Below are 23,554 nucleotides of genomic sequence, written 5' to 3'. Positions count from 1 at the left end.
GGTGCCATTTTAAAATGCTTAACTGCCTGAGAAGTGCAGAACCAGCCTGTTGTATGGTCGTTTTGATGGTCATGCATGATAGAAACTTCACCGGAGTCTAACCGTAATGAATTCAAACCATAATGTAGGCATGTAATTTCTACAGTATCGTCGATAAAACCTAATAATGGATGACACAACACAATGATCGATACCACATCTAGTATTTGCCATTTGCATACATGTATTTTCAATGTATTACACGTACGTCATTGCTAGCTACCTTTTCTTTGTTCTGGTCTCCAAATGCATTACTAAAATGCCAATGTCTAGTTTGCTTCTGTATTCATACCACCCCTGTAATGAAACTCGCTGTTAAGACCTGCGTGATTTTGGTGATACAACTCATTGTGACGTCACATGCTGTAATGGGACTATTCTTAAAAGATAAACGAATTTTGGATCATTGCATTCTACTTAGCACTCTTCTGCATCATTTGGAGTGTTATTGCGCACCTACAACCCTGTCTACTATATTTCTGTTTGGCTAATGGCTTCTAATGGTTTTCAAAACTGGTTATGATAAAGAACAGCTTTTTGGCGCTCCTGTCCCCGCCTAACGTTATGAATGCTGGAATTAGAATGCTGGCATTAATTTTTTCAAACTTTCCAGGTGCAGCAAGTCTTCCAGTTTACGAAGCAGCTGGAAAACCACTGCGCCAGCCGCGAGCACGGGGTCGATGCGCGTGGCCGCACTCGTGGATGTCACAACATGAAGCTGAAGGACTGCATGTTCCACATCCGAATGGCCGGCGACCTGGAGCGGATCCGAAACGCACCATCATCAGGTATCGTCTCCGAGGTGGGAAAGGCTATCGAACGCCTGCAGCGCGAGAGGATCATCCCGAAAGGAGATGTCCCTTGGGACTCGATCATGGCGACGTACGCAAAACTCAGAATGACTGAGCCGGGTTCCAATCAAAAGCTGTTCAAGACCCTCTGGTCGGATGGAGACCAGCGCCTGTCAGCATACCTGGCGATCGTCACCAGGCTCTGGCTGCTCTCCCCAGCTGAGAGTGTGGTGGAGAGCATGGCGAGTGCCGTAAAAGCCGTGTTCGGAACTCAACAAGCGAGAGGCTTAAACCACGAAAGTGCGGAAAACGAGCTCATCATCCGGTGGAATGGGCCAAACGTTCCCCAAGCGGACTGGCTGATAAATGCTGTGTTGAAAAAACATCCTCATCTGGACAACTTCGTTCGAGCATCGTTCAGCGAACAAGTCCAGGGTAGGGTCATAGCGCGGCACAAGCGGGAGAGGTGTGCCAGGTCATTTATCTATCGAGATTGATTGACAATCCGACAGCACTCCTCAGGTGTTCTATGTAACAGACATGGCACGGAGCCCTGGACAACCAATCACGAAAGCTGAGATGGCCATTTTTTTTTATAAATTTAATTTTAGTCCGAACCTTTTGATTGGAAGGGTTCACAGGGACAGAGCCCCCGCTAAGCGAAGCTTGTTGCGTTGACCCTGCCCTCTACCCTCCGATCGCGCTATTCCGGCTCTATGGCAGAATTTAGATTCCAACGTTTAACGTGCGCACAAAGCCGCGCACGGCCGGTCCCCTCACTGACTTCGCCTGGCTACGGCCTGCCACCAACCGCAACCATACCTGTCAGGAGGCCCATAAACGCCAAGCGCTTCGAGCCCGGACTGTTGTATCCGGGAACGCGTGCTCTCACCACGCGGAGTCCAACGCTCTATCGACTGAGCTACGGGACCGTCAGTGGATCTGGAGCGATTTTCTCAGAACTGATTACTCTAAGGGAAAGCAAAATGGTTGATTCATTGAAAGGCTTCTATTAGTCACATTTTCCACCATAATTCCAGGCTTGAAGACGGCCAATCTGGCCATCTCAGTTTTCGTGATTGGTTGTCTTGGGATCCGTGCCATGTCTGCTATGTAACCTCGTTTCGGCTGGAAAAATCGAAACATTGACGGGCAATGCAGCAACCCTCACTCCAACTCAACTGTCAGACAGACTGGTTATTGATTCACCCTTTTCGGATCGATTCATTCATTATTTCATTTGATTTTGTTTTTATTCAATCACCGTTCGATTTCTTAAAAAAGGTGAATCGGTTCCTTTTGATTCAGAGAAGCGAAAGCAAAAAAGAATGATTCACGTTTGATTCAGCCAAAAAGTTATTGAACGATTATTTTTCGATTAGATGAAAAGGATCCCTGATTCAGGGTATTGTATTTGTTTTCTTTTTTAATTGTCATGCAATTATCATCACATGGCACTGGCAGTAGTTTAAGTTCATGAATCGTTACTTTGTTTGATTCAATCAACCCTGATTCCCAATGCGTTTGATTCAATCATGGTTTGTGAATCGAACAATCCGGACGGTGAATCAAACCTTTTCGATTCAGCAACTTTTCTTTGATTCAATCCAATCGATTCAATCACGGGTGAATCGAACACCAGTCTGCTGTAAGAACACCTGCTGCAGGGTAGCGCTCGTTGTGTCGGGACCCGCTGGTCCGCCTGCAGAGTTCGCTCTGCACACTGGCCGTTGGATGGATGCGTTTAGCCTCAACACGCATTTATGTATTTCACTTCGGTGTGTTCGAGCTCACCGCCAGGGTCAGATACGTTTGTCCACCGGCCGCACAGCGGACTGGCGGCCGGTCGCACAACAATCAGCTCACATGCTTTTGTATCACCTCGATTGTTTGTAAGCTGTCGCAATGTTGCCATATTTTGTTTTGGTCTGTCCTGTTTTGGGTGAATGTTCGAATTCCGATTTTATTAGGTGATGTAATCTTCGTCGTCAGGAGTTTGACATGTCGCAGGAGATGCACTCCAACACCCTGCCTGGTCTAGACGATGTAGCATTTCTCAAAAGTGCTTTATTGCGGGGAAAGGACACCGCTGCTAGCACCGAAATGCTAGAACTAGATATATGAGTGGCTTCGTACCTGTACACTTAAAAATGTTTATGATGTTTTGCTCGCGTATATTATCACAATATATAAGGTCAGAATCATGTGATTCGCCGATAATGTCATATGAGTGTTGCGGGTGAGTCGTTTTAGACGATTATTTATGTGAAAGGTGTGTGTGGGGGGGGGGGGAGGGGCTGGCCGGCTTAGTTACCTGGATTGATCCAAAAAGTATGAAACGCATTATCTTCTATTAGAATCGAGTGGTTTGAAACTTGGTAGCTGTTCAGAAATTCACAATTGTCGTTTCCACACGAAATTGGAGGTTTTTGAAATTCAGAATCCCTACCTGTGTCAGAAGGCGCTTTTTAGCACATTTGCGGGTTTCAAAAACTGCATATCTTTGCATTTGATCAGAACAACCACCCCACGACCTTAAAGTGTCCGTCGACAACCACGGAGACCTTTTTTTGAGCCCTGCCCTCCGGGGCCCCACCGACAGCAACAACTACTCAGGAAAACGCACAAGCCTACGCACCCACACGGAATCGCAACCCGACAGTCAGAAACACCCCCCGCCGCAGGGCCACAATCAGAGCTCCGCAACTTCACACAGCGGCGGCAGTACTTACTTAGGTCCCAGTGGGATCAGCCAAGTACAGCCCCACGCCTTCCCAGCTCCGCATACCAGCAGCCAGACCTACCCTACTTCACATACCAGCAGCCAGGCCTTTCCAGCTCCACATACCAGCACCCAGACCTACTGGACTCCAAAAATCGGCGGACAGCTTCACAAGCTGCAGGGAAACACTCACGCATCCTCCAGCTATTCGCACTTGACCCCCGGCACTAACTCCCAGAGACAACCCTCTCCGGACCCTTCCCACAGGTACAGTGTTACGTCATCAGTTCGTACCGGCACTGGGCCAATCAGTAGCGACTCCGGTGATGACACAGCAAAACCGCAGGCGCAAACATATGTCACTTACCCCGCATCCACCTCCAGCTTCACGCAAACATCCGGGTCTCGGCACCAAGGCAGACAGGCTGGCGGCGCGGTGGGAGCGCTGACCGGCGGCGCGTACGTCCCTCTCCAAGGACCGGAAGTCGGGGGCGGGTCCAGGGTCTATTCAGCAGGGGACAGTGCTACCGCGGACAAGATCTCGGCCTCTGGATACGCAGACTCAACAGTGGAGACTACTGGCGGTGCGCCACGGACGCAGTCGCCAGAACTGCGAACCACAGTCTCCTACAGTGGCTCCGGGCCTCAGCGTCAGCGTGACACAGACTACGGCACTGGCCTTAGCGGGGCCGCTGGGCTCCCTTCCGTTATAGTGGGCCCGGATGGCAGCAGCACAGCGTCGGGGAGGGGCCCCTATTCCGCAGCAGGAAGGGGCCCCCAGTCCGCCCAGCCGGGCCGGCCCCGCGGTCCCTCCGACCAGCTGCTCTCGCCTGGTCTCTACCCATCCGGTACCTCCGACGCCGACTCCGCGGACTCTGGCACAGGACCGTCGCTAGCGCAGCAGCTGGGATCCGGTACCTCCGACCCCGACTCTGCGGACTCTGGCACAGGGCCGTCGCTAGCGCAGCAGCTGGGATCCGGCTTCGATACCGACTCCATCCGCTCTTCCATCGAGGCCAGTATCGCGCGTGTGACAGGTGCGGGGGCGGCGCTGCGGCCGCCGCCGGAACTGGCCGACTTCCGGCGGCGGCGGGACGCCCATCGCGCCGGCGCCTTCCTCGTGGACGGCGTGGTGGTGAGGCCGGACGGGCTGCTGACTCTGGAGCTGCTGGCACCGCCGCCAAGCGACGCTGTCGGGCGCCCGGAGCGGTCACAGGTGTCCTTCAGCCCGGAGGTCAGCCGAGTGGGCGTGGCCGCTCAGGGTGGCAGCCAATCAGAGAGCGCAGAGCAGCGCGTCGGCGAGACGTCACAGTTCAGTGGCCAATGGCAGCCGACAGCGACGACCATGCCATCTGTCGGTAGCGGAAAACCACTCGTGGGGAGGCGCGCCTTTCGGCCAGCGGCGTAGAAGGTAACGACGCATGTGCAGCAGGCTGCTCTCACCAGGCTGCGCGGCTCAGCTATTTCAAATACTTTTCACGGCACACTGGTAACTCGTGAAGCACTACAATGAACTTCGCGGCGTATTTTACATCTGCAACTGCATACAATTTACATTATACAAGAACGTTACAACACACCAACATGCATCAGAAATGGCACACTGGACGGTCACCGTTGGTTCAGACTGGTCGTACAGACTGGGGACTTTCTGCGGGAACTTTGTGACTTGTGACTGTCTACTGACTGACTGTGTCGCGCCTGGACTTGGAATGACTGATAGCTACTGGAAAAGGGTGAATGGTTATTTTGACTGCACTATGGGCGGTCGTGGTATGGTATTTGACTGCATGTTGCGAGGGTTTGAATGAAACGTCGGGTATGTAAGTGGTATAGTTCCCATCTTACACAGCGATCAAAATAATCGCAAAGAAATGTTTTCAGTCATATCTGCATCCCTACGTGGGAAGGGGTGAGCCTTTCAGCTATTCCCCTGTTTTACAAGATGTTTGATTACGACTTCCTTGTTAGGGACTTCTGGTCATTTGCTTGCTTTGACACAATTTCAAAGGTATGTAGGTTGGTTTGTTCATAGGGTTTGCTTCAGCTAAAGAAATGATAACCAATAAGACTGTTCTATATACCTACTGTTTCACGTAATTTCTATCACGTCCAAATACCTATGACATGGCTTTCTTATAATCAGCAGTGGAAAGACAGAAAATAAGACACTGCACTATTTTTTCCTTGCCGCAGCACAAGTGCCATTCTCAGTAGGTATGCGCTTTATGGAATGTGTTCGATCTTGACATGCTCCTTTTGGTGTGTTGCAGCCTAGGACAGAACATGGAACATGAAGTTCACACCAGGCAACACAACCGGCCTGCCCGTCTGGCATCACCTGTCTGGAAGCCCTCACCTGGCATCACTCGTCTGGCAGCTCTCTCAGTGTAGCCGGACGCTATCCGGGCAACTCTCTGTCCGGAGATTTATTCCGTGCGACTCCGTCCGGAGACTCCCTACGTGCACCTCACTGGAGACGCAGTCCGGACAACTCTCTATGTGTGTCCGGAACTTGCTGTCCGGAGGACACTGTCCGGAGCTCTCTGTCTGGACAGTCTGTCTGGAGAGTCTGTCTGTGGGACAGTCTGCCGCATGTGACAGATCGTGGCAGAGCAACCACAGATCCGTGCTGTTTTCGACCTCACCACCTGTCGGGCTCCACCCGCCTACACACACATCAAATGCAGCGCCGACGACAAACCGTCTTCCACCATCACGTTTAGAAGTGCCTGTGTATGTAGTGTGTAGTAGGTTTTATGACTCAGATAAGAACAACCTCTAACAGTGTATATCTATCAGCGCCATTTTTACGTCAATATATGCTCGGTGATGCCGTTTGGGGCTGAAGGTAGATAGAATCGCGGTGTGATTGGTGTATTAGGTAGCAAATGAGCTAAAGTGCAGCAATAATCAAACTCTGCGTCGCTCGTTCCCTGCCACCGTGTGAGCGTGTGTCCGGGCCCGGGACCGGTGGCTGCGGGTCGCCCAGTGACGTCACACCGGTGGCTGCGGGTCGCCCGGTGACGTCACACCGGTGGCTGCGGGTCGCCCGGTGACGTCACATCGGTGGCTGCGGGCCGCCCGTTGACGTCACACCGGTGGCTGCGGGTCGCCCGGTGACGTCACACCGGCTCACGGTGCGGCCGGTCGTGTTCGGCCGCCGGCTGTTGCCGCCGCCGGGCGGCTCAACCACCAATCGGTGAACAGAGCGCGCGTAAGGCCGGCGCTGAGACGTCAGTCCGACGCGTTAGGCCGCGTTAGGCCGGCGGTAACACGCGGCTGGTACGGGATAACAGCGGTGTAACACACGCCATGTTAACTCACTGTGAACAGGGTCCACAAATATAGAGACAGCGTCATCGCGGCAGCCCACGGTATTTGCCCCTGAGAGCAGTCGCCAAATAAATGTCATCCGACAGCTCAGCGTTTGGGAAGACAATGGCGAACATCCGCAGAAGGGAGAATGTCCACAAACGCCGCGGGCCTCCATTAGTCGCTTTCAGTCGCAGATGCGCCGTGCTACATTTCAAATTCAATGATGTGGGTTACACGACCATTAGGGCCGCCTTAGGCTCCGTTCTGGTGGAGGTCAGGTCAAGGTCAGGTAAAAAAATGTCAAATTTCAAAGTTGTTATTTTTGCATAAAAAGGGTGTCTATTCGATGCCGCTCATCATCACGTCGAATCCAATAGTGGTCTTCGTTTTGGCTCTGCGTGGTCTATAGTCTATACATTTTAGCCTAAAGGCTAAACATTGAGCTTGATACGAGCTTGATTGAGCTTGATTGATGAGTTTGATTGAGCTCGTAAGTTTAAGTCATAAATTTTAAGCAGTGTTATCGCCATAACTTTGAGAAAATGGAGCTGTCGAGCTCAAAGTTGGCAAATCAATAGCAGACCAATAGTTCTACGAGTATAACATTATATTCTGAACAAAGGTATTTTGGGGGTATTATATCCAGAAAATCGCTTTTTCATCTTGGGGGTTTAAATTCAAAACGTGCAAAAATCCGAGATAGCAGGTTTGTAGCCTTGTTAACCCTCGCCCCGCTGGGGGGGCCAATTCCCCCCCCCTGTGGTTTTTCCTGAATAGAAAGAAAATGGCGGCGCGCAGCGCCGCCAAGTTTTCAGTACCTTCCCGGGTTTCAAATTGTCACCTTTGCACAAAATTTCAAGTCTTAGGTCAACTTAGGTCAGGAGAGAGGTCAAATTGATGTCATGTTCGAACAAAAATGAGCAAAAGACATGAAATCTTGAAACGTTCACAACAGCTAGAGTTACAAAGCAATTTCAAAGTTCTTTATACGGTTATGTAGACAACAGACGGCGCTACAAAACTGCTATCTCGGATTTTCAGTTTTTTTTTATTTCTGACCCAAAAAATAAGAAAAGTTGATTTTAAGAAAACGCAAAAAAAAATCAAAAAGTGTCTCGAATTTAGAAAAAAGGAAATAACAAATAGTCCCTGTGATCTTCCAACTACATGCCAAATTTGAGATCGAAACCTCCTGTTTTGGCCAAGTTTTAGCGAACCAGTAAAACGCCTTTTGGGCGAAGAACGAGCGAGCGAGGAGCCCTGCACGTGCGGAATGGCGAGAGGGTACTTCCAACGGGCTTGTGCAAAGCACCCTTTTAACCGGTCGCTAGCAGTGTGCCAAATATGAGCGCAATCGGCCCAGCCGTTCCTGAGATCTGGAAACGGCATTCTGCACGTGCGCACGTGCAAACGGGGTCCAAACGGACTTTTGCACGGCACCCTATTAACCGGTCCCCAACTGTGTACCAAATTTGAGCGCAATCGGCCCAGCCGTTCTCGTGATCTAGAAGCGCCCCCTGCACGTGCGCACGTGCAGTAGCACCCTAACCACAACACATGGGAAATGGGAATGCACATTGCATTGTCTGGTGGGTGCCTACATGTATGCCAAGTTTCAGCAAAATCGCCCCAGTGATTACCGAGTTATTGAAATGGGAAAAAATTTGGCACCTCTTCTTTTTGCATTTTGCACGTGCAGTGGGGATCACTCACATAGATCAAGAGTATCCGACCTTTGGTAGAAGGGATGCAGCTACCCTACAAAAATTACCGCAAGACAATCACCCAAGCGGCTGCTGAAATATGAGCCTCTTAAAATCACTACTTTTACAAAACAGCTTGAACACCCTTGGCTTTTCACGTGGCACGTGCCACGACGGTCACTGAGATGTATCAAAAGTAGTCAATTACGGGGTAGAAGGGATGGGGCTACCCAGCAAAAAAGACCGCAGGCCAATTGGTCCAGCGGTTGCGGAGATATAGCCTGTCAAAAGCGTTACAGGCCGGGCCGGGCCGGGCCGCTCATACTGAGATTTTTTCCCTTATATTGAAAAGACTTCGCCTCGCTCGCTGCGCTCGCTCGCTCATAAAAACTAAAAACTGTTCAAAATTAATGACGTCAATTTTTTGAACTCATTTTTTTAGCCGTTCTAGGCCACGAAGCGCGAAACAAAAACCACCATTGAACTCCCCGTGACGAACTGCATCGAATCAATACCATTGTATGCAAAAATATTAATTTTGAAATTTGACCTAAGTTGACCTGACCTTGACCTGAGCTTGACCTGACCTTCACCAGAACATAATATAAACTGGCACCAAAGGCACCAACTGGCACCAAAGCCACCCTACAAAAATTACCGCAAGACAATCGGTCAAGCGGCTGCTAAGATATGACCCTCTCAAAATCACTAGTTTTGCAAAACAGTTTGAACACCCTTGACTTTTCACGTGGCACGTGCCACGTCGGTCACTGAGATGTATCAAAAGTACATAGTCAATTACGGGATAGAAGGGATTGGGCTACCCAGCAAAAAAGACCGCAGCTTAATCGGTCCAGCGGTTGCTGAGATATAAGCCTCTCAAAAGCGTTACAGGCCGGGCCGGGCCGCTCATACTGAGATTTTTCCGTTATATTGTAAAGACTTCGCTTCGCTCGCTGCGCTCGCTCGTAATTACCTACACGAGAGATGAGTTGCAATGATGCCACGTGCTGTTCATCTGAAATATAAATATTTCCATATGCTTATTTTGCCAACACTAATATTATCTTCAAACAGTGAATGTAATAACAGGAACTTAGATAATGTTTCGAATATTTACTTTGTTCCGTTCAAAAACAAGATAGCAGCAATCATAATATTACGCATCATCTATATAAAGTTGAATGACGACACCAAAGCCATGTAAAATGTCGCTGGCCACTGGGACGCTGATTGAGCTGTTTCGAACCACGCCTCCGCCGCCGCTGGCGAGGCGCCAGGAGGCGGTGAGGTCCATCCCCCCTCCACCGCTGCACCCCCCTCCGCTGACCATTCTGAAAATGGTCCCTCCGCCGCCACTACCCAGCCACCTGAACCGAATCGGTCCGACAGCAGCCGCGCTACTCAGTGGAGGCCAGGGGACGGCGAACAGCGGTCACGGCACGACCAATCAACCAAGAAACGCCAAGGGAGTGTCGGAAACCGGCTATCAAGACACGGCGCGGGGGCAAGGAAGGAAAGGATCCAGCAAGACGGCCCGTCTAAATCACTGCGGACCAAGGTATGTGTCACTAGAGCACTTCACGGATAGGCTTTTTAGGATCCGGCCCGGCCCATATCCGGCAAGTCATATCCAGATCCGCCCATTATCCGCCTTTCTTTGAATATCAGAATCCGGCCCACCCATGGCCCGTATTGCAGCCAAACTTCCAAAAAATATCCGTAATAATCCGTTTCACCAATAACTGGTTTCACCCAAAACTGGACTAACAAATTCAATCTAAGGGACCAGACAGCCATACAAGTCTTATGACAAGTGAGTGTCATAAAATGATGCCTATTACTTTAATCAAACCTCTGCTGCCGCTTAACACATTAGGTTAATTTTTAACTTCAATGTTGAATGTTAAAATTTTGATCTGTTTTGATCCGGGTTCAACCTTCAACTCCCAAATCCGGCCCGCCCATATCCGTTCTTTTTTAACAAATTTAGAATCCAATCCTCTCCGGTCCGCGGATTTATCCGTGGATAACGGATTTATCCGGCCCATGAAGTGCTCTATGTGTCACCATTGCCTCCCAAATATCTAGGAGAAGATATTACGGTTACACATTACACAATTATGGACTATAATGATAAAACTCTTTCCAATGGGACATTTTCTACGCAAAATACAAACTTATGTCTATTTCTAAATTTTCCCTAAGAACTTAACCCGCGCCCAGGTGGCGGGGGGGGGGGGTTGAAGGTATTAGTATAGATTAGGTCCGTATAGTGTGCGATTATGAAAAGCACACTATACGATGTAATTTGACCTGATTTCACGTCTCGCTTCGCTCGCTGACTCTCCAAGACATGTAAGCATCATTTTTGGATTCAGGATGTCAAATAATGTAAGAATGTGAAAACTATCTTTTAACCCGCGCCCTGACGTTAGGCGGCACGGGCGGACATCGATAGCAGCGCCTCTATCGGTCACTAGGGAAAGCTGGGCTGTAGGCGACGAAATACCGGCTGAGTTGTCACAAGTTAAACAGGTTTATAGACATCCGTCTTGTGAAAGTTGAACTTTTGCCTTCAATATTTCTACAGGCAATTTTAGAAGTGCCTTCACATAGATTACAAAACCGTTTAAATTATTTTATTCACTTCAAGCCTTCCCTATTGTTCTTGATGATGCGGGAACTATTTCTAATTAGTGTTTCTAGCTTAGTAAAAGAACATATTGTGCAAACGATGAAAAAAGCATAAATGGAAGATTTCAAATGCAATTTTCTGTAACAAATAATGGTAAATTATCTACACATCAAGGAAAAGGTGCATGCTAACTGATAATTTAAAGTTCTTGGGGCCAGTTGGTTTCTTCTTTTCTTACGTCGCCCCAATGGCCGCGAATACACTTGTGATAACGCCTATCGATGGGGGCCATTTTGGCCCCCCCCCCTGTGGTTTTTCTTAAATAGCGCGAAAACAGCGGCGCGCAGCGCCACCAAATTTTGGGGTACCTTACCGGGCCAGGTCAGGAGTTATTGAGGTCAAACTGAGGTCATGTTCGAGTAAAAATGAGCAAAAAACATGACATCTTGAAACGCTCACCAATTCTACAGTTAGCAAGTAATTTTAAAGTTCTATGTGGTTGTGTAGAGAAAAGACGGCGCTACCAAACTGCTATCTCGGATTTTCGAAATTTTGGGATTTTGACCCCCAAAAATAAAAAAAAATGATTTTTTTAGAAAAACTCAAAAAATTTCCAAAAAATTTTCGAATTTCGAAAAACTGGAATATATGTGGTAGTCCCTGCGCTCTTCGATACACATACCAAATTTTAGATCGATACCTCTTTTTTGGCGAAGTTATAGCGAAAAAACTGTTAAAAATTGATGACGTCAAATTTTTCAACTCCATTTTTAGCAATTCTAGACCTCGTAGCGCAAAACGGAGACCACCATTGAACTCCCCGTGGCGAGCTGCATCGAATCGATACCCATTTTATGCAAAAATATCAATTTTGAAATTTGACCTAATTTGACCTGATCTTGACCTGACCTTGACCTGACCTTGACCAAAACGTGACCTAAGCTGGCCCTAAAGTCTGTCTAACCCACATAATCGCATTTGTCATGTAAAATGGACCATAAAACATGCATCACACGACACTTTCATATTGTGACCCCCCCAGTGACCTGACCTCTGTGACCTGACCTGGTATCAGTGACCTCAAATAGCAAAATATGTGTTTGAAGATCACTTCCCCATCGATGATTTTCAATGAAATGCATTTTACTCGATTTTACAACGCATTTCTTGAAATGCCTGTAAACGGTGAAAATTCGATCTTTGACCTGACCTGTGACGTCATCGGTTTGACCGAGGTCAATGAAACTGGGTCACAAGGTAGTTCCCCGTTGGGGCTATCGAACACCGTTTACCGCTTGTCGCTATGTTGCGTGGTTCTCGAGATCTGAGGGGGGGAGACAAAATGCCCCCCCCCCCATCAGACCGCGTTGCTCGGCAGAACCCATCTGGGCGCGGGTTAACAGTCCCTCGGACTTTATGTATACTTTTACCAGTTGAACACTCCCCAAGTGGTTTTTCGTTAATATCTATAAAAACGGCGGCACGGAGCGCCGCCGTTTTTGGCACGCCTTATTATACATTAATTCCACACGTGTTGTGAAAATTTCAGGCCAAGGTCATTCAAGGTCAGGTCACCAGGTCACTTGAAGTGACCTCACCTCATAAAAAGTTTCAATGTCTGCCATAGCTACACCGAGTGACTGATCGATTTAAAACTTTCAGCAATTGCTAAAAGCAATCGTATGTACATATTGCATTTCTCAGAATTTTGATATCGATGACCTAAGGTTAGGTCGATTTTGCGACCTCTCCATTAAAAAAGTCAATGGGAGAAAATTGAAATGCGCCTCTTTTGGACAAAAGCCAATATGAACACTCCCAAACACTGAATAACAAGTAACTTAAACACACAATGAACATGAAAATGGTATCCGTAACCCCTGTTTATGCTCATGAGGTCATCTCAGGTCACGAATGGTATTTAACAGTTTTTTCGCGAACTACTTCTGACAGAGGCATGCTAGAGCGATGAAAACGGCTTGGATGTGTTCAGCTTGACGATACAGATCGACTGATATGCAACATGACCCTTCCCGGTCAGGTGATGACCTTGACCTGGGGTCAAATTTTCAACTTTCAAATTATAGTTCATTCGATGCGTCTTGACGAGAGAAACACGATGCCCGTAAAAGTGAGCTCGTGCAAGGCTTGAGTCAAAAGTTGTTGAAGAATAACCGTTCACAATAAATCGACTATAGTTTTGGCAGTTTTTGCCACTGCAGGCAAAGCCGTTGACCCTAGGACAAATCTGAGAACAATATTCAGAAGAGCGTTAACCCGCGCCCTGCTGGGGGGTGTTTGAACACCCCCCTTACGGGTTTTCGCGAATTTCGCGCCGCCGTTTTTGGTACACCTTATCATACATCCTTTCTACATAAGTTGTGAAAATTCCAGACCCAGGTCACTGAAGGTCAGGTCAACAGGTCAGGTCAAGTGACCTCACTACATAAAAAGTTTCAATGTCTGCCAAAGCTAAACCGAGTGACCGATCGCTTTAAAACTTTCAGAAATTGATAAGAGCGACGTTATGTGCAAAATGTTAATCTTGGAATTTTTATATCGATGACCTAAGGTTAGGTCAATTTTGCGACCTCCCCATTGTAAGTCAATGGGAGGAAATTGAAAGTCGCCTTTATTAGACGAAGGTCATTATAACACTCTAAAATACTGAATTACTGAATCTTTGACACACTGAGTATGAAAATGGCACCCGTGACCCCTTTGTATGCCCCTGAGGTCATCTTAGGCCACCAATGGTATCTGACTGTTTTTCTTGAGTAGCTTTTGATAGAGGCATGCTAGAGCGATGAAAACACCTTTATTGTATTTGACTCGACGATATGGATCAACTGGTATGAAGCTTGACTCTTACCGGTCAGGTCATGACCTTGACTGAGGTCAAACTTTCAAGTTGACCTTTCAAGGTCAATTGATAATTCATTCGACGCGTCTTGACGAGAGGAACACGATGCTGGTAAAAGAAAGTTAGTGCAAGGTTTGAGTCAGAAGGTAATGCAGAAAAACTGATTCCGAAAAGATCGGCTATTTTTGCAGTTTTTGCCCCCTGCAGGCAAAACCGTTGACGGTAGGTCAAAGCTGAGAGAATCACTCAGAAAAAGCGTTAATAGGGCTATCAAATGAGCTTTCCCGCGGCGCTGTAGCTTTATTGGTTGCCGGGCTGTGCGTCGATTTGTTGAAAATTGTCGACATCTGACCTACAAATCGGCGGATTTTGGCCGTCAATGACCTCTGGTGACCCGACCTTTGACCTGACCAAAAAAAGTGAACGAAGCGATTTCCTCCTTTTTTAACGCTTTTTTGAACGCCGCCATCCGCGTATCGCTACGTGGCCCAGGAGCTGAGTTACAAAGGGGGGGGGGTGTTCAAGCACCCCCCAGCAGGGCGTGGAAATCCAGGACCCCAGCCAGGCGCGGGTTAACCCGCGCCCCCCGGGGGGACCCCCCGGGGTCGAAACAGCCCCCTGTCCTTTTCCGTCAATATCTCCTAAACGGCTGCAGGTATCGCCACCAAACTTTCAGGACCTCTCTGGGCATCAATTTTACACATTGTGACAGAAACTTGTTCCAGAGGCTATAATAGGTTGGCCACAAATGACGTCAGAACGACGTCATGTTCTGCCATTTTCGACCGAAAAAAGACCTTCGCAAGAAGATCAGTCAGACCTACAGCTTTGAAGATACAGAAAAATGATCGAGACATAAAAGGTGTAGAATTGACAGGGCTACAAAACTACAGTCTTGGGTTTTTGAAATTTTTGAGTTTTGACCCCCACAAATCAAAAATGCATTTTTTATATATTTGACAACAAATCCAAAAAGTTTTTGAGTTTCGAAAAAAATCGGTATACATGTGATAGCACCTACCATCCTCTATCTACATACCGAATTTCAGATCGATATCTCGTTTTTTGGCCAAGTAATAGCGAAAAACCTGTTTAAAAATGATGACGTCAAATTTCAAACTCAATTTTTGGCAATTCTAGACCACGTAGAGCAAAACAAAGACCACCATTGGACTTCCCGTGACGAGTTGCATCGAATGGATACCACTTTTATTCAAAATATCAACTTTGAAATTAGACCTAATTTGACCTGACCTTGACCTGACCCTCACCAAAACGTGACCTAAGCTGGTCACAAAGGCTGCCTGACCCACATAATCGCATTTGTCATATAAAATGGACCATAAAACATGTATCACACAACACTTTCATATTGTGCCCCCTAGTGACCTGACCTCTGTGACCTGACCTGGTGTCAGTGACCTCAGATAGCGAAATATGTGTTTGACGAACAATGTACCATCCATGGTTTTCAATAACTTACCAATTTACTCGATTTCACAGCACATTTCTTGAAATGCCTGTGAGCGGTGAAAATCTGACCTTTGACCTGACCTGTGACGTCATCGGTTTGACCTAGGCCAATGAAATTTTGTCACAAGGTAGTTCCGCTGTGGGGTTATCGAACGCCGTTTGAATTTTGAAAATCGGCTGGTAAATTTCCGATATGTTAGGGGGGGCCGAAACGCCCCCCCCCCCTACGGGTGGTAGGGTCCGCCGGTAGCCCTACGGGGCGCGGGATAACCCGCGCCGGGCCGGTGCCCTGTGATTTCGCACCGGGACGGGGTCGTGTGAACACCCCCCCCCCCCTTCTAACTCGGCTGCTCCTGGGCCACGTATCGACATGCAGTAAGCAACAATCGAAAGAACGTCCAAAATAATGACGAAAATACTTTTGTCATTTCTTAGGTAAGGTCAAAGGTCAGGTCACTAGAGGTCACCAAAGGTAAAATGTTGACTATTTCAACATTTTGGAAACTGCCAACGGCTATCTCAGGAACCGATAAAGCTAGAGCGCCGCGAAAAAAACGCATTCGATAGCCCTTCTACAGACCTTTCTGAAAATGTTGTCAGATTTGACCTCAGGTCAACGGTTTAGCCTCCAGAGGGCAAAAACTCCAAAAATAGCCGTTTTTACGAAACGTGTTATTTTTCGGCAATAACTTTTGACTCAAAAGAGTCATGACATTACGTTTGCCAGCATCGTGTTCCTCTCGTCGAGACGCGTCGAATGAACTATAATTTGACCTTGAAAGATCAACTTGAAAATTTGACCTCAGGTCAAGGTCATGACCTGACCGGAAAAGGTCATGTTGCATATCAGTCAATCCGCAACGTCGAGCCGAACACATCTAAGGCGTTTGCAGCGCTCTAGCACGCCTCTATCAGAAGTTATTAGCGAAAAACTGTTAGATTTTGTTCGTGACCTTAGATGACCTCGGGGACATAACGAGGGGTCACAGTTGCCATTTTCCGATTCAGTGTGTCAGTTTGACTTACATCTCGATGTTTGAGAGTGTCTAGAATAGCGTTCGTGCGAAACAGACGCTTTTCAATTTTCTCCCATTGACTTATAATGGAGAGGCCGCAAATTGACCTGACCTTAGGTCACCGATATCAAAATTCCAAGATAAACATTTTATAGATAGTGTTGCTCTTATCAATCACTAAAAGTTTCAAGGCAATCGTTCAGTCGGTGTAGCTATGACGAGCGTTCTTATTTTTTTCTGAGGTGAGGTCACTTGGCGTGACCTGGTGACCTGACCTAAGGTGACCTGGGTCTAAAATTTTCACAACATGTGCGCAAAAGATGCACAAACAGTTGGGCCAAAAACGGCGGTTTTTTGCCGCCGCCGCCGTTTTTTGAGGTATCTGCGAAAAACCACAGTGGGGGTGTTCAACCCCCCCCCCCCCCGGCCCGGCGCGGGTAGGGCTACAAATGAGCTTTTCCGCGGCGTTGTTGCTGTATTGGTTTCTGAGTTATGCGCTGGCTAGTCGCTTCTTAGAAATTGTCAACATTTGACTTGAAATCGGCGAAATTTTGCCTTCAATGATCTCTAGTGACCTGATCAAATAAGTCACCGAAGTGTTTTCATCATTATTTTTGGCGCTCTTTCGAGCGCCGCCTTCCGCGTATCGCTACGTGGCCCAGGAGCTGAGTTAGAAGGGGGATTCAACCCCTCCTCCCAGCAGGGCGTGGAAAACCAGGACCCCCAGCGGGGCGCAGGTTAATCATGGATGGATAATAGGCCATGAGTGGATTGTTTGATCCTTGTATTTCCCTTCATCCTTTCACCAAAATGTATCATTTAAAGTCGTCCGTTTTTGTTTTTCTGTATGGTAAAGCAATGTACCGGCTAGAGTGGAGCTGGCTCCAGGCTGAGGTTTAGCTCATTTTGAGTCACCTGCCACAAACGATGCTCAGCGGAACGACTCGCGGAGTTTCTCAGCGCCAGTGCAGTGTGGTCGCGGCCGGTATACTCGAATCGGGCCTTGGCGCGGCCCGACCGCGCTGCCGCAGCCTGGAGCTGAGGCCCGCTGACCACCGCTGACCCGCCGCTGGGCCGCAGGGACGGCCGGTCACGTGACACCGCCGACGGGCCGCTGAGCCGGTCACGTGACACCGCAGACGGTTCAGCCAGCCGGTCACGTGATGCCGTGGACAGCCCACTGAGCCGGTCACGTGACTCTGAGGTGACGGACGACGCAGCAGAAGAAGCTGAGGTAAGGTCTGCAGTCAGCAGTTTGAGGCGGAATATCGGTAGGAGCGGCAACGCGACACTTCGCAGCTTCATATCTCGGCAACCGTTCGAGCGCTCTAGTCTACATGCGTCAGACAGCGCCGTCCTTTCAATCACAAACTCAATTTTTTTCGTAGGTCTTGCGGGTTTTAGCGGTAGGTTTTGCACCTAGAAAATTTAGTGTATGTACTTCAGGCTATTGAAGATGCGATCGACTTATTGGCTCACAAGCCGGCCATGATCGTGTAAAAGGGCTTCATCGTAGAACGATTAGTTTCTGAGATATAACCGGAAATGTAAAAGTGCAAAGCCTACCGCTTAACCTCGCGAGAGCCGTACATATGTTACAGGCCGTATGAAAATTCCGTCCGTTTGCAAACGGCCTGGCTCAAGTCAGACCGTTTGCAAGCGGCCTGGGCTGCCCAGTCAGTTTGCAAACGGACTGAAAAGTCAGGCCCTTTGAAAATGGTCTGAAGTTCCAGGCTGTTTGCAAGCTGCCTGAAATTCCAGGCCGTTTGGAAATCGCCTAGGGCTAGGCCGTATGGCAAAGGTAGAAAACATTCGACGTAGACAAGTCCTTCCGCAAACCCGATCATCGACCAATCTGGATCCATTAAGATATCTTCTGAGATAGTTGTACTTCGCCAGGCCGTTTGAAATCTGACTAGGCCGTTTCCAAACTGCCTAGGCCGTTTCCAAACGGGCTCATATTTCAGGCGGTTTGCAAACGGCTAATGTTTTCAGGCCGCCTTCAAACGGCCTGACTGGGCCAGGCCCTTTGCAAACGGACGGACTTTTCATACGGTACGGTCTGTAAGACATATATGATCGTCATCACACGTAGATAGTGGGGATACTGGGCAACATCGAAACCTGGCTTACAGGCGGGCGATTCATTTCCGTGTGCTACGATTACCTAGTCTTGCCACGGTCTTGCATTACACAGTGCACGTGCGCACATGCAGACTGCACTTGCAGTGATCATTCTGTGTATCCGCCGGGCGGCTTTTTTTTTCAGCTGGTGGACGTGCTAAAACACCTGGTGAACCTGTTTACTATGACGTCACAAGTGAAGGCCGCCCTGGGCCGGGTCAGGCTCAAGGCCGACGATACAGGTCAGACGTCACGTGATTGCTCATGGTGTGTATCTGAGTAAATGTATCTGTATGTATTTATACGTTTATGCATGCAATATATATTTATGTATGTAGGTATAACACATAGGTATAATGAACAGGTACAGTCACCAGCACTTGCTACCCATCACCCCCGGACGGCGGGGGAGCAAGCTACCACCGCCCTTGCGAGACTAGCGCCGCCATGCGCCAAGAAGTGGAAACACCACGTGACTGAGGCCACGTGAGGGCAGGGTCACGTGATGGAGGGGCGGAGCATAGTAGCTTTTGCGCCCGACACTAACTGAAATGCGGCGCTGTGATTGGGCGCTTTAGCATGAATGAAGCCCCGGCGCCAGAATCAGCCGTTCGCCTTATATGGAAGGTAAGCCTAAGCGTTTCACTGTTCTGTGTTGGTTTGAGAGCCACGGCACCATACGAATTGTGAGCCCCTTTGAACGGGTCACCGCCCGAGGCACTGAGGCGACGGCTGTGCCGGGCAAAGCCTAGCCTGGTAGGAGAGGTGGGCCAGGGAAAGTGCGATCGAGCAGCCACACTGAGACGTGGATTGGTATTATCTAACCGCGACAAACGATGTCAGCAGCCTCTTCTCGTTTATACGAAAAGTTTGACAGATAACGTGGGCAGTGCCCAATCAAAAGCTACCAAACGATTCAGTTAAGAAGTTGGCGAGATAACCAGACCTAATAAAAAGTTTTTAATTCGGTTTTGATTGACAAATGACATACAAGCCCGCTGTGATGGACCAAAAAAGGAGCTGAACAGTTCATACAACTTCTAAAAAGCTCAACGGTAAAAATTTAAAGTCAAATGTTAAAATTCAGCCTGCTTAAACTCGGGTCCGGAGCTGGCAGGAAGCTTATATTGCCAAGCTTGCAATTCCACTACGTGGTAATATAACCAAGAGTTATGTGAGAGCAACAACTGAAAGCCTCGAGCCCCGTTGAGGGGACGGGGGCGCGAAACAGCCCCCTCTCCTTTTCAGTCGATGTCTCCTAAAGTATAGCGTAGGTCGCCACCAAACTTTCAAGACCCCTCCGGGCATCATTTTACACCTTGTGACCAAATTTTTCCAGAGCTCTTATGAAAGGTTAGTCACAAATGACGTCAGAGTGACGTCATGTGCTGTCATTTTCGACCCAATAAAAGGTTTAGCGGGAAGAGCTGTCACGCTTACAGTTTTGAAGATAACAAAAAATAGGTATTCAAGATAAAAAGATGTAAAATAAACAGCGCTACAAAACTGCCAACTCTGATTTCTAAACAAAAATTGATTTCGACCATCAAAACTACAGAACTATAACACCCCGAAAATACCAACAACATTCAAAATTAAAGCTGGAATATATGTTATAGAACTATCTGCTCTAGATATGCCAAACTTAAACTCGACAGCTCCATTTTTAGCAAAGTTTTGGCAAAAAAAAACACTACTCAAAATGTATTACGTAAAAATTTCAAACTCAATTTTTAGCCGTCACAGAACACACAGAGTAAGCCAAAGACCATCATTGGATTTCCCGTGATGAGCTGCATCGAATAGATACCCCTTTTATGCAAAATATCAACTCTGCAATTTAACCTTTTTTGACCTGACCTTGACCTGACCTCCACCAGAACGTAATCTAAACCGGCCCCAATGGCCGTCTAGCCCACACCATTGAAAATCAATTGTAAAATTGACCATAAAACATGTATCACGCGACCCTAGCAATTAGCATAGTTGGGTTCATATTGTGACCCTTAGTGACCTGACCTCTTTGACCTGACCTGGCATCAGTGACCTCTTTAGGCAACATATGTATTGGGCAACCACGCTCCATCGATGTTTTTCGATATTTATTTGATGTGATGCGCCTTTTATTTGATGTGTTAACGGATTGTAACGCTTACGCATTCCTTAGACTAAATCGGTGAAAAAATGCAGCCTTTGACCGGACTTGTGACGTCATGGGTTGCACCTAGATCAACGAAACCTGGTGACAAGGTTCGATAGCCCCTGGTGGGGCTATCGAACGTTCTTCGAATTTTCAAAATCGGTCGGTAACTTTCCGAGATCTCAGGTGGAGGACGAAACGGCTGCACCACCCCATCACTCATCAGGTGGTAGGGTCCGCCAATAAATAGCCCAACGGGGCGCGAATTATTTACTCATTCATACAGTGTCATCTATTTTTAGAACACCTTTCCCACGCCATGACATGGTCCTCTCGTAAAAGATCGAGATGAGGAGTGTTTTCACGCCTCCTTATGCACGGCTCTAGTGTCATGGAGCTATCAACTGTCAGCGGTTTCCGGACAATGAAGGAAGGCTTTTGGTCGTTTTAGGTAAGATCTTGGGTCAGATCATTTCAGTGGCGGATCCAGAGGGAGGGCATGGGGCCACTCTCCCCCTCCCCTTGGGCCTCCCGGGGGCCCATCACGAAGCTTTTTTTAATTCATCACGGAGGTCACCGACGGGAGCTTTAACCCAGAGGTCTCCTAAGGGGGCACCATCCAGAAGGTCTATCGGAATAGGGTACCGTTTTCGGGGTCTCCCGGAGGCCCATTTCTGTCCCTCACTTCGTTTTTTTTTTAGTTGAGTTGAGTTTTTTAGTTTTTAGTTCAATATTGTCCATCTATTTCCATCCCGACGTCCGCGGGGGCACCGTCTCGAGTTCTCAGGGGGCACTATCCCGAGTTCTCCGCAGGCACCATCCCAAGGTCGGAGAGGGCACCATCTCGAGGGTCCGGGGCGCCATCCCAAGGTCTCCGGCGGCACCATCGCGAGGTCTGGGGGCACCATCCCGAGGTCTCCGGGGCATCATTCCAAGTTTCCAGGGGCACTTTTCCGAAATCCGAGGTCTGAAGGAGCACTCTCCCGGGTCTGAGGGGGCACCATCTCGAAGTCTCAGGGGCACCATCCTAAGGTCTCAGGGGCACCATCCCGAGGACTCAGGGGCCGTTTGATCCGCGCCGTCCTGGGGGGGGGGCGTTTTTACGTCCCCTAGGTTTTTCGCGAATATCTCAAAAACGGCGACGCGTAGCGCCGCTGTTTTAGATACACCCGTTCCGACATCTTTTTCGCACATGCTATTAAAATTTCAGATCCCGGTCATTCAAGGTCAGGTCACCATGTAACGTCAAGTGACCTTACCTCAGAAAAAGTTAGAAAGCTCGCTGTAGCTACACCGACTGAGCGATCACTTTGAAACTTTCAGTACTTGCTTAGGGTAACAGTATGTATAAAATGGATATCTCGGATTTTTTTTTTATATCTGTGAGTTGTGACCTAAGGTCTGGTCAATTTTGCGACTGCTCCATATAAGTCAATGGGAGAAAATTGAAATGAGCCTCTTTTGGCCGAATGTCGTTCTACACCCTCTCAAACATCGGTTCATATGTAAACATGACACTCTGAATCGGAAAATTGCACCTGTGCCCCTTTTTGTGTGCCTGAGGTCATCTCAGGTCATGAAAGGTCTTCAGCAGTTTTTTATTATAACTTTTGATTTGACAGAGACGTGCTAGAGCGGTGAAAACACGGGGGCCGTGTTTTCACCGCTGATCTGACCGTTGATCCGTTGATCTGAGGTCAAATTTGAGGTCAATCAGAGCGGTGCCCTCTGGGGGCTAAACCGTTGACCTGAGGTCAAATTTGAGGACATGTTGGCGAAAGAGCGTTAAAAGAGCTATCGAATGCGCTTTTCCACGGCGCTGTAGCTCTATTGGTTCCAGAGTTAGCCGTCGGATGTTTAAAATCGTTGAAATCGACAAAATTTGACCTTTGATGAGCTCTGGTGACCTGACCTTTGTCCTGACCTTAAAATGACCGAGTGTTTTCCTTCTTATTTTTGACGCTCTATCGATTGCCGCTTACCCCGCGTCGCTACGTGGCCCAGGAGCCGAGTTAGACGGAGGGGCGTGAAACCCCCCTCCCCCCAGCACTCGACGGAAAGTTCATGCCACCAACACGGCGCGGGTGAATTGTTATGTTAGCTAGCTCCTGTTGTAAGCTGTGGAGTCGTGGACCTGATCTTGAAGGAACTGGGCCTAACATTTTCATAGCAAACGTAAAAAAATGTTTATTAGGTGATGCAAAAAAAATATCTCTTTTATGAAATATTTGCGAAACCCTCAACATCATCCTCATTAGTGCCGAGCTCCCAACGACGACCATAAAAACGTCCCCATCCCATCAGCGTGGGTTTATCATAAGGATGCTAAGATTTAATTTCCAATCCGAAGCTGAAATGATGGAAAGCAAATTTACATTTTACATACGAAACAAGCTGACACAACTAAATGTTTTCTCTCTCGCTCCCTCTCACTGATTTACCCATTACCCTCTCTCATTTTACCCTTTCTAGTTTTCCTTTTCTGTCTCTCTTTTCTCTCCTCCCGTCCTTATCCCTTTCCTCCAGTCTTTCTTTTCTCTCTCTCTCTCTCCCTCTCTCCTCCCTCTCTCTCTCTCTCTCATCTCTCTCTCTCTCTCTCTCTCTCTCTCTCTCTCTCTCTCTCTCTCGCTCTCTCTCTCTCTCTCTCTCTCTCTCTCTATCTCTCTCTCTCTCTCTCTATCTCTCTCTCTCTCTCTCTCTCTCTCTCTCTCTCTCTCTCTCTCTCTT

The 23,554-nt window shown here is 48.1% G+C and overlaps 2 protein-coding genes across 6 annotated transcripts in view; both read left to right on the top strand.

The window, feature by feature from the left end:
* LOC122375691 (pro-resilin-like) overlaps positions 1 to 6,973 on the top strand; it is a 50,450-nt gene extending 43,477 nt beyond the window's left edge. For all 5 annotated transcript variants that reach the window (XR_006255439.1, XM_043355177.1, XM_043355179.1 and 2 more), the window contains one exon: positions 5,826 to 6,973. Coding sequence is in view for 4 of the 5 variants with exons in the window: in XM_043355177.1 (XP_043211112.1) it covers positions 5,826 to 5,830 (5 nt within the window). In the remaining variant the exon portion in view is untranslated. The remainder of the gene's footprint in view (positions 1 to 5,825) is intronic.
* Positions 6,974 to 9,644: 2,671 nt separating this feature from the next.
* LOC122375692 lies at positions 9,645 to 19,023 on the top strand. Its single transcript, XM_043355182.1, has 3 exons — positions 9,645 to 10,134; positions 17,644 to 17,797; positions 18,833 to 19,023. Exons 1-3 carry the CDS (start codon positions 9,758 to 9,760, stop codon positions 18,968 to 18,970), a joined length of 669 nt encoding a protein of 222 aa, XP_043211117.1. The 5' UTR covers positions 9,645 to 9,757; the 3' UTR covers positions 18,971 to 19,023.
* Positions 19,024 to 23,554: the final 4,531 nt, after the last annotated feature.

The sequence above is a fragment of the Amphibalanus amphitrite genome, unplaced genomic scaffold, assembly GCF_019059575.1.
Source record: "Amphibalanus amphitrite isolate SeventyFive unplaced genomic scaffold, NRLGWU_Aamphi_draft 001896F_arrow, whole genome shotgun sequence".
Lineage (NCBI taxonomy): Eukaryota > Metazoa > Arthropoda > Thecostraca > Balanomorpha > Balanidae > Amphibalanus > Amphibalanus amphitrite.
This window is presented reverse-complemented; position numbering and strand designations above follow the sequence as displayed.

Excerpts from the sequence above, each read along its gene's own strand:
- LOC122375692 (XM_043355182.1), top strand. The coding sequence starts at position 9,758 with ATGACGACACCAAAGCCATGTAAAATGTCGCTGGCCACTGGGACGCTG. Across the intron at positions 10,135-17,643 it reads CTAAATCACTGCGGACCAAG|GGACGGCCGGTCACGTGACA; the intron begins GTATGTGTCACT and ends GCTGGGCCGCAG. Across the intron at positions 17,798-18,832 it reads ACGCAGCAGAAGAAGCTGAG|CTGGTGGACGTGCTAAAACA; the intron begins GTAAGGTCTGCA and ends TTTTTTTTTCAG.